We start from the raw sequence: 11,633 nt of genomic DNA, 5'->3' as shown, positions 1-11,633 counted from the left end.
TAGATCTTCTTGTGGGTGCAAAATGATGCTTAAGTATAATCACAAATACATACATACATATGCACATACGCATATACTTACTTAAGCATGACTGCATGAACCTATACCGATTTGTTGCAAAATTTGTCGCGCGCGTGCTTGGCATAAAAATGCTGTTATTAGCCAACAGCGCCTCCTGCGTTGCAAGTCTTTTCCGAAATGCATAAATGGTCGCGTCCACAGGCAGACTTCTGTAGCGACTTCGATACTGCTTTACTTGTCTTTACTGTTCTTCCACTATTCATATTTTTTTCCCCCATTTATTTCCAGTAACACCCAAAAGTGTTGCCGCCTTATGCATTTACAAATTTTAGCCTAATTATTTTTAAATGGCAACCCTCCTAAATAAGAAAGCAAATGAGTTTTTAAAAACATGCGTTTCAAACTGCTGGTATTTCTGGGATTAATTTAATTTTATTTTTTATTCAATTTATTAGAATTCGTTGATTGCTGAATATATATATTTATATTAGAAATATGTGCGAATAAAGTGCTCTCCAGCGCCTTTTATTGCATGCCAATATTGTTAAAGTTTCTTAACCGAAAATTCTTTAAATTTTTTAGATAGTTGGCAACCTCTAAGAAAGTTCTTAACTAAGGCTGTTGCAAAAACTATTTGTATGGTTACAGTGATTCAGATATTCACTACACTTCATTATTTGAATTTGTACATGTAGGGCAACCCTATTAAAAAGTATTAAACTTTTTTAAATTACATTTATTTTGAGGTATCAGATATTTGGCTTTGATTATCAAGCTTTTAAGCTTATTTAAGCTATTTAAGCTTATTTTAAAAATGTCTGATGATGGCTACCCTGTTTAAAAATATATTTGTATTTTTTCGAAAACTTTTTGTTTGTAACCAATATTTCTTGCATTAAATTCTTCCACTTTGGAAAACATGACTTAGACAATTTTTGTAATTTTAATATTTGGGCTTTTTTTTGAAATTAAAAAAAAGATTTTATTTTTTTGTTTCTTTTTCGAATCTTTTCGGTATTTTCAGGTTATTTTGCTTTTTGTTTGAGATTTTTCGTAACTTTTTTATTCGAGATTTTCCGGGAGCATTGTTCACGTTCTACATCAATGGTGAGGTTGTATTTTTGGTACAAAAATTTTGACTTTTACATATTTAATATTAAAAAAAAAATAATATTTTTTTGTTAATATGTGTACATTTGTAGTTTTTTTAAGAATTTTCAAAATTTTTTCGAAGTATTTGGTTTTTTCGGTGTTTTCGCTTTTTGTATTCGGGACTTTTGAGGATATTTGTGAAATTCCAGATTCAGTTTCTGCATTAATAATAGCGTTCAACGCATTTCTGCAGTACAGACATAAGAAATATATATATATTTTTTTTAAGACGCCAGTGATTTGTAGATTACGCGTCCGAGTTACACTTACACGTCCGAGTTAAACTTCAAACTGCATTGTGTCTACCGTTATCGCTAGCATCTCGTTCTCTTTAGTTTTACTTCCGCACCTTCTGGTTTCACGTCTTAGACTCCAACTTCCTTCCCTTTGCTGCATTTCTTATTTGACTTTGCAATTAACCTGCCTCTGCTACTTCACTACCAGCCTAACTTCTTTTTCTCTCCCACAGCCTTTCAGCACAACTCCTCCTCCAATACTCCCACGATAACTTACATTAGACCCCTTCCACTCTCAACAGCTGCCGCGTAGTAACCAAATCGATACTTCGCCTCCGCAATGAATAGCTCCAATAAATATGATTAGTGGCATTAGTGTCGATGTCATTAACTTCATCATCATTTGCAGTGTCATTGTCGTAACTTCTTTTAATCATCGATTGCTGGTGGTATTCCTTCGCTTCGTTCTCTTCTCCTGCGCTTCACTTCCTTCTCCACTTTTCTTTGCTATGTAGCACTTCATCTTCATTGTCAGGCAGCGCATCGTGTTCGTAGTTAATAAATTGCCTATTAGCAAAATTGCGTGCCCACTTAACTCAGTCAATCTCCGCTTCCTTCCTGACATCGCTGGCTGCTTGGTCTGTGGCATTTTGTGGTTTTTGTGAGTTTCTTTATTTTCGTTTTTGACTATTGTCATAGAACAAGTTATGGTCTGCTGCTGCTGCATGACATTGGCGTGACTCCTACAATGTAAGAAGATTTTGGTTTGCAGAATATAAAAAAAAAAACAAAAAAAAAAAATTCTTTCATAACATGTAATTATAAAGAGACTATAATTAAACAAAAACCTGCGATTGTATTGACTTTTCCATTGCAATTATGTACTAATTTGGAATAATTTTTTGTTTAAAAATTATTTAAATCTTTGCCATAAGCTGCCAAGTGGGTACTCGCTAAATATTCTTTGGAAATTTTTTCCTATCGCTTAATTTTTGATTCCTCAAAACTTTATTGCCACATTTTTTATATTCATGCAAGCGTTCTTCAGCACAATTCTACACGAATTCCTTCACATTTAGCGCGAAGGTAGACACTCTTATTTTAATATCTGGCTATTTATTGACTTTGCGCATGCGCAGCACGTCCCCCCTGCGCTTGTTGTTGTCGCACATATTAATTAACAGAAATTAGTTGGCTTTAAACGTGAATGATTAATGTAAACATTGAACGCTTGGAAAATACAAACAGCCGCATTAAGTGTGAAAAAGGAAAAGTTAACACAAACAAGGGAGAAGCTGATAAATTTAAAAGGCGCAACGTCTACTGACACTATGACACCAATTTGGTGGCAATAAATCAACTTTGTTTTGGAAAAATTAGTAAACAGAGGATATTCAAAGAACCAGCAAGATTGGAGGGGAAAAAGCAAAAAAGGTATAAATACATTTCCAAAAAAAAAAAAACAAAAAAAAAATACTAGAAAAATGGTATGCACGACTACTTTGAACTTCAAGTGGTTGCTCAAAACCAAATCGAACGATGTCAATAACATCAATAACAATTAAAAACAAACAAGAACAACTATTGCTTGAAAGGCAAAAAATCAATATTCAAAAAGTCGATTTTTGACTCTTCAACTATTTTTAAATTGCGGCAAAGCGCACTTGAAGAACAATACTTGTTAGCAGGCAACAGTGAGGAGAAAAAAATTAACAGTTTGGGAAAGAATTGAGATTGGGTTGTTATATTTTCAGCACATTTTCTGTGACACAAACTGTCAAATCTCTGGAAAATGGACTTCAAATTCCTCCTACTACTCATATTGTGCGCAACACTGTTCGAAAATCTGAACATTTGCAAATAGCTCGCTAGTCACATAATTATTTCAATTCTGTTTGATAATTTTCCACTATCCGCTCGCCACTCGCATGCAAAAATCGACTCGAATGGCATAAAAATCGAAAAGTGCTTAAATATTTTATGCAAAAAAAAATTTGCTGACCAGGCGGCAACAAACACTACTAAAACGACAGCGCTGGCAACAGAAAAACCTAAACCGCGATGACAGACGACAACAAAGTGAGCATTCAAACAACAACTAAAACCAGCCCGTTGACAACATGTGCCGTTGCCGTTGCCGTTGTCGTTGTCGTTGTCGTTGTCGTTGTCGTTGTCGTTGTCGTTGCCGCTGCCGACGATGATGATGTCATTGCCAATGATGAGCAGCGAACGTGGATGTGAATATCGACAAGCGATCGAGTCGTTCTGATTTATTGTTGGAGCCAGGGGAACTGAGTGCTGACGCATACATAGGCACACCGAGGCGTACAAGTGAACGTTGGGTGCACAGAAGTGACAAATCGATATAAAATTCTATGAACAAAGAAGAATTTATGCACTTAACAGACAACCAACAGACAGTTGGTCAAATTGAACGAGGAGCGCGGAGTGGCGCACGCCCTGGTTGCGCTGATTGAAGTACATAAGAGACTAGCAACGGAGGATTGTTTGACTTTGAGCTCATTGGACGACTGTGGGCTTTCGTGGATAGAGACGGAAACCATCCCTGCAGGGAGAACTAGAATTCTACCAATTTGCGTTTCAGCTCAACTAGTTCACGTTCTATCATTTTGCAATGTTAGCGACTGGTATTTTTAACATAACGATGTCCTGGCTATGTCATTTGTCAGGCTATGCATCAGCATCTACTAGTAGAAATATTGGTAGCATAATACCAGTTGATTAGATAGTCTGCCTATTCATCAAACAACCCCCCCGTGAAAAGCATAAGTATTACATTTTGCTCGGGGCGCTCCAACAGTGGCAATGGCCGACAGAGCAAAGCATTGGCGTGGTATTCCAGAGGTCCAAGGTTCGAGTCCTGGCGCAAGGACTTTTTTTTATTATTTGTTTTTAATTTGTTTTGATTTTATATGTATATTTTTTAACTAAATTTTAAAATTACAATGAAAACCTAAAAAAATATACAAAAAAATTAAAAAAAGACAAACAAATTAAAAAACAAAAAACAAAAACAAATTTAAAAAAAAAACAAAAAATAAATTTAAACAAAATTTTTTCTGTAATGAAATTAGATTTTCAAATTTGTAATTTATATTTAAATTGAAATAATTATATTAACTTACATTAAATTAATTTGAAAAATATTAACCACCTCCAGCGGACTCGAACCTGCGACCTCAGAACCAGAACCAGTAGTGTTCACGCACAGCCGACATTTGTAAGAAAATCAGTTAATTGCGTTTTGTTTTTGGCTTTGGCATTTCAAAGGCGAATGTCGCTGAACGCTTCAGTTCTTCGAAATTGTCAAACTGTTAGGCTCATACTAGTTAGCTAGTATTTTTTCTGACTGGTTTGGCTTTTCACGGCAGGGAATCATAAAGGCCAGAGGCCACAGAGAGTCTTAAGAAATTAAAAAAAAAATCAAAAAATTTCGCTATAAAAAACTTTATAGACTAGCGATCATCAGTTATTTTTTATACACTGAGAAAAAAAATCAACCAATAATTGGTTAGTCATACCAAACTAAAACATGAAATGAATCAAAGTGATTTTTTTTTACTAACAATGCCACTGTTGATATTTTCAACAATGATTTGGTGAGATTTGACATTTTTGTATGCCAATTTTTTCTTTTGAATACGCTTATGTTCTGGACTTCACATATACTTTTCCATAGTTCGGAGACACAAAAGAAATGCTTTTATTATCATGTCAACATGTTGTTGTTCAACTTGAGTCAATATTCGTGTTGGTTGGACTTTGTTCTTCACTTCACAGATGCTTTTTCGTAATTAATAAAAACCAAAAATTAAAAAAATTAAAAAAGGTTGTATGCTGACGGCATTCGAACCTGAACCTGCTGGAAGCGAACATAGCAAGCATCTCTCACACACACATCACATTTCTTTGCTATTTGCGCATTCTCAGATTTTGCTTTTGCTTTCTTGCTAAAACTTTTCAATGCCTTTTGTAATTGTGGCCCATTTCACGCTGGTTGTCTTAAATGCGCCCCTGAATTCTGTGTTGCACGGCCAAGTATGTAAATACGCGGTGGTCTGCGTTCGTTGTTGACATTGATTGACCGGCTTTTGATTGCAACTTGTGGCAATAACAACAAAACAGAAGTAGTTGGCAGATGACGCCAGTTTACTGGCTGTTTTGCAAGCGATGACGGCGCACATGCGCAGACGACTTAGGGCCGTTTTCTCAAGTAACCTGTAACTTTAAAGCTCACTTTATATTTAGAGGTTGCATTACAATTTTTGATTGTATCTAAAGTAAAGCATATTATTATCAGTTTTAAATTGATTTACAACAAAGAAACATACTTACGTCAAAAACCGATAACAGAAATGCTTAACTTTAGACATGGCTTTATTTTTATTCCAACCTTTAAATATAAAGTGAGCTTTAAAGTTAAATGTTACTTCAGAAAACGGCCCTTAGTAGACAAAACTTAAAGAAAGCAAGAAATGGATAACTAGATAACTAATTTAAAAAATATTTAAAATCGGTAGAATGCTTTAAAGTATTTTTTTTAAATATAGTATTTATTTTTATATTTAAAATTTGTAGTTTATAATTTTTTTCAGCTATGTTGTGTTATTTTTTATTTAATTTAATGTTATTTTATTTTGGTTTAAATTTGTTTTTTAATTATTTTATATTTTTTATAGATACATATTTTTAAATTTTTATTGCATTTAATTTTCTTTTCTCACTTTAGCTTATTTCATTTTATATTATTTAAGCTTATTTACTTTAAAGTATTTTTAAATTTTTATTAAATAATTTAATTAAAAAATTTTGTGTATCTACTAATTTTTGTTTATTTTATTTTATAGTTATTTTATTTACTTTTTGATTGGTATCGTCGCCAACTTTTTGTTTTGCAAAATCACGTACTGCCACTATTGTATATGTTGTTGCCGCTGTNTGACAGTTAAATGGCAGACGGGTTCTAATATCAGAAAGTAATGTTTGCAAAAATTTCAGATAGAGGGTATTGAATATAAGCCCTAGATATGTTCCATTGCATTCACGTCTTTTACATAATATAAACTCTTAGCTGACTCATCTAAGTGATTCGATTTTGGTCTATGTAGAGAAAGTTTATTTTCGGAAAAAGTATTAAAATCGACATGAAAAGCGTTCAAGTTCATTGCTACAGTATGTACTTAAAGCTAATAAAGCGTAAATGGCTAAGAGGAAAAATTTGTAGTAGATGAAATTGAGCTATAAGATATCAATTTGGATGAAAAATTTGTTAATCTATCTACTTGCTAAGTGCACGCAATTTACTCCCTCTCCGTACCGTCAATCAGCGATGATCCGCATCGAAGCTGACCGTCTTTCGATTCAAGCTACCGCGCGTCAGCTGGTTAAGATCAATAATCGATAAATATGGTTTGGGTGGCACGTTTAATGGTTGTTCGAATGTAACTGCTTTGCTTGACTTTTCAGCCGTAGCCGCTCGGCTATGCTGATACGCATGGGCTCGACCACCGCCGCCGCCAAAATCTCCCAAGTGATCGTATCTCGTTGACTTGAGCGCCAGCAGCGCATATTGATCGTGTGTGACGGCCGAACTGCCATGCGTACGTCGATAGTTCCGATAGCCACTGAAGAGACTGCTACTTGGCGCTATGGGGCGCGTGGGCGAAAACCCGCCCTCATCGGATGAGCCACCGGAGTCGTAATGTATCGAGAGATTCGTATACGCAATGGGCGCATAACAGCGCGTTGTCTTCGGACGCGGCTTCACTTCGTAACGTGTGCGGGAACGTGAACGTGAGTGATGAGTGCGTGGGCGATTGCGCCGCCGCAACCGCACCTCAGACACAACAGGCGTCGGTAGCACATTGATGAAGCGATAATAGTGGAGGAAAGTGCGCGCCAAATTGCGGCCGCAGCGGTAATCTGATAACGAAATAATTATTTACATTAATTTTGATATTCATACATATTACTCTTATAATTCATTCGCTTACAGCCATCTTCTGTGTAGAGCGTCACAGTTTTGCCATCCTTTAAATAGTAGCCGCCCATGGAGATCTCCACCGTGTAAGCATTTACCGTATCGCTGAGACGTTCACAAAAATAACGACGCGCACAACCAACTTTCTTCTCGTCCGCATTGAACATGGTATTTTCGGCAACATAATCATGCGCATTGGTGGCAAAGAGCCGCGGAAATACAAGATGACGTTCATGCCGGTAGACATCCTCGTATGTGTTGCCATAGATAAAGCAGCCATGCAGACTGTTGTTCGCGTGCAAGTCGATAACAAAGTCAATTTGATAAATCTGCAATTGGACATAACGTTAGTGATATGAATTAAACATTACAAAGGCTGTGCGCGCTTACATCAGAGTTATCCAGTTCCTTTAGCATATTCCTAATGGCATACAACGTAGGATGAGAGAACTCCGTGGCTACATGCCATGTACGATTCAAATCCTGCCCAATTAAATTGCAACGATTATTACCCAAAAATACACCATCTGGATTAACCATCGGCAAAATTTTGAAGACGAAATTATCGCGTAGTGTCGCTGCAATCGCATGATTGCCGATTAGAAACTCAATAAATCCTTGGCACATGAAGGAGGCCGGTGTATCACCGGAATGTACACGACATAATATAACGATGACGCGAATAAAACCGCGATCCAGGCGTGATGCCTTTGCTTTGGCGGTGACGTGATCGATGGTGAGCAGATCGACATTACGGTTTTGCTGAGGAAAAGAAAAACGAAAAATGATTGTTTTTATTTAGGTTTGGCAACATCTGTTTTATTTATTTTTTTTTTGTAGTCTCAATCGATATTACTACAATACTATGAGCTGAGTCCTATTAACCATGCCCGTCCATCTGTTTGCCTGAACGCAAGTCAATTCCTGTGTTTAAGAGTTATGCGATTGAAATTTTGTATGTATGCATTTTAACCAATTCTCGTAGCCTACAAGGTCGGACAACTACAATGTACATATGTACTCTCCTCGGCTAGCAATGTCAAATCTTCGAGTATATTTTCGGCTTTAACAAAGCTTCCATTTTCCGTTCGCAGGCGGCGTAAAGCTATAGGTCCCCCAATTGGTTCAACAATATCAAGCCGCACGCCATTATTCGGAGGAGAAGCTCTACCAAACGCTTAGCAAAAGTGTAAGCGCCAAAATATTATTATTATTATTACATACAAGTTTAGGTTTCTTTTTCGCTAATTTTTTATAAAAATACGGTTAATTCTACAACAAAAACCCCAAAAATCAGAGTTCCAAACCTTATGCAAAATTAAAGAAAATTCTACAAATTTTCATCCAAATATTGCACTTTTTATGTACACTCGTTAGAAAAAAGTTGAGTTCGCAGTTTTTAGCCGATTCAATTTTAGTTTAACAAAGTGCAAGTTTGAGGTAGCGAGGACTTACCATTTATTTTTAGCATTTTTTTGTTGAAGGTGTATCTCACTTTCTGCTATAAAATAATGTTCGATCATTTTTTTATATGTTAAAAATGTGCGACACCCTCAACAAAAAAATTTGCCGAAAATCAATAGGGGGTCCTAGCCAGAGTAGCCTAACCGACATAAAAAAATTAGGTACAGCTTAAAATGCATTACTAGAATCGTAGCGGTAATAGCGCGAGGCATGCGCTTTTAGTTTTCTTTTAATATAATAGGTAGCATGACGTAGGCGCTTTGAACTTTTCAGTAAAAGACCGCATTTATTATTTATAGATCCTTCTTTCTCATATAACTAAAACGAATCTTTTGTAGATTGGCACGTCTGGTTCACATGGCCTCATACATACTATTATAGTTACTATGTATTTACTCTTACCAGACTCTTTGTCAGCACACTACGCACGAACCGTTGCTCCGTTTGTCGCGCATCGATCACATTTAAATATGCTTGTAGCCGTGAATAACTATAAGGTGGCGCTACTGCAAATTGATACACATCATCTTCTTTATCGAAGGAGAAAGCAAAGCTAAGCACATAATGATTTTGATGCAGCAACGAACGATAGTAAAAAACGTTCTTCTTCGGTAATCGTTGCCATTTGGGACGGCTCGACGACTTTACTAACGGCACCAGAGAGGAATTAAATAAATTACGTGGCTTGCTAATGTTAACTATATTGAAGAGTACACGCTGATCTTGTTTTACATTGTCCACAGTGAAATTGAACCAAAACCGAAAGCGAGGATTACAAGTGTCCGGACGTAAAAATAGATCATACTCAAAGTCGCCAATAAGATCAGCTTTACCCAGATTACCCGTCTCAAAAGCAGCATCAAAGCAAAGATGTCCACGTTTAGCCTTACCGCTCTGACCTGGCGGCCGTATGATAACGCGTGACACATTTCCAAGTCCGCCCTCGCCATCGCTGTCCTCGCTATCTGGAAGTGCAGAAGATGATACAAAGAAATCAATTAAAATCCGTTTAAATATTTTGTGCGGCTCAATTTTATTGTAAAATGTGTACCCTCGTTCATACGCTCATACATGCTTGTATGCTTCAAAGGATCGCACGCCATACCAAACATCATGTTTAAAAATTTTAATTTCTTTTATCGAAAAAACGACCGTTAACTAGCGCAACTAAATTGCGTCTAACTTCTAAAGAATCAGAAATGGCTTCAGTGAGCGGCCATAGAAAACAATAAGTAACCTCAAGATTTTTTTTTTTTCAATTATGATTTTCAAAACGCTAGCACTTTCATGCACATGTTACACACTTGTGCATCCAACTACATACATACCTATGTACATATATGACAAGGTGTCAGCATATGTGTGGTTTTTAAGTCAGTTTTCTTGAGGCGCTCCTCCTGCAGCTCCTGCAACAAGCTGGCATGACAGCGGAAATGCGGCATTTCACCTTTTGCCTGTCACCTTCACTTACGACGTGTACGAAAGTTCTGTGAAGCCTCTTTGTTATAACCGTTAGATGTTTTAATATGCATATAAATGGTGTCAGTAGGTAGCTATGTTAATGGGAATAAGTGTTCACTATAATGTTATGTACACTCACAGCTCCTTAACGTTTGCCTACTTTTTCTTACATTATTCTACCGTTAGGTGCTTCTGTGCGTGCCGATTATCGCACTTTTAGTACTCACACGTCATTTGATTGCTTTTTGGATATTGCCAATAATCGCTTTTACGATCTTTTACACTTGAAAATGTGCTAAGGTTAACTTCACCTGCCCATTTTGAAAACAGTTACATTGGCAGTGAGAAACGTATAAAGTACTCGTTTTTGTTGAGCTGCTTGGTAATGCATAGTAGTACCTGATTGATGTATAGGGTGCGAAAAAATAATAAATATGTATGTAAATATTTATTTCAGCTATCAAAGTAAAAAATAGTGAAGAAGTGATTTATGGACACAATTTCCATAAAGGATTCCTAAAAGTAATCCTTATTTGCTTGAGTGTGCTTGCTATACTACATTACATTGCCTCATACTCCACAAAAGAAAGGCGGTTATTCCCGTTCATAAAATTAGGTGTAAGTTTTTTATGACTCAATCCAAGGTTGTTCCAGAAAAAATAGCTAGGATTGATTTTAGATATGCATTAAAGCATCACAGTTATTTCGAAAATAATTATATTTTTTAATGCAATTTAAGTCAAATTTGTAATGTAAATTTCATGTAAATGTTAATTGACTAACTCAGCCATTTTTATTGAGTTTATTTTCTTTTTACTACAAATACCAGAGAGTTAATATTAGGAGTTAAATAGTTAGAGAAAATAACTTTTTCAATCATACTTTGCAATGGGAATCAATAAAAATATTCACTTGTTTATGAAACTCTCTTGAAAAAGTATTTGAAAATAATTGCCTTAAGTTATTTTTTAGTCCTTTGTCTATGTATATCTGAGCAGTTTAAAAATATGTACTTTGATACAGAGTTTTACGCGCACATATATGTATGTATGTATATATTTCTCTCAGTTTACTGTCGACCATCGTAGCCGAGGGGTTAGACGCACCTTCCGTCGACAGTCGGGTCTACGTAACCGGCACGACCCAGATTTATATCTGGCCAAGGACTGTCACTCCAGCAACACTCCCCAAAAACCCTTTGGGGAACTTGTATGCTGCTACAACAACAACAACAACGCATCATCCGGCTGATAAAAAAGCCCATTAAAAGAAAATGCGCAACACCCTCGGCAAAAAAA

General features: G+C 36.1%; 1 protein-coding gene across 1 annotated transcript in view; it reads right to left on the bottom strand.

The window, feature by feature from the left end:
- Positions 1-6,449: 6,449 nt before the first annotated feature.
- Positions 6,450-11,633, bottom strand: part of LOC108368535 (cytosolic carboxypeptidase 6) — an 8,939-nt gene continuing 3,755 nt past the window's right edge. Inside the window, exons 2-5 of the mRNA XM_017623385.1 lie at positions 9,277-9,839; positions 7,801-8,172; positions 7,424-7,739; positions 6,450-7,352 (exon numbers count right to left, since the gene is read on the bottom strand). Of these exons, the coding sequence (XP_017478874.1) occupies positions 6,754-7,352; positions 7,424-7,739; positions 7,801-8,172; positions 9,277-9,839 (1,850 nt within the window). The 3' untranslated portion in view covers positions 6,450-6,753. The remainder of the gene's footprint in view (positions 7,353-7,423; positions 7,740-7,800; positions 8,173-9,276; positions 9,840-11,633) is intronic.

This window comes from Rhagoletis zephyria, unplaced genomic scaffold (assembly GCF_001687245.7).
Source record: "Rhagoletis zephyria isolate East Lansing unplaced genomic scaffold, Rhagoletis_zephyria_1.1 Rzeph_scaffold_03171, whole genome shotgun sequence".
In the NCBI taxonomy this organism is placed as follows: Eukaryota; Metazoa; Arthropoda; class Insecta; order Diptera; family Tephritidae; genus Rhagoletis; species Rhagoletis zephyria.
Note: the sequence above shows the minus strand (reverse complement) of the source record. Positions and strands in the feature narration are given on the sequence as shown.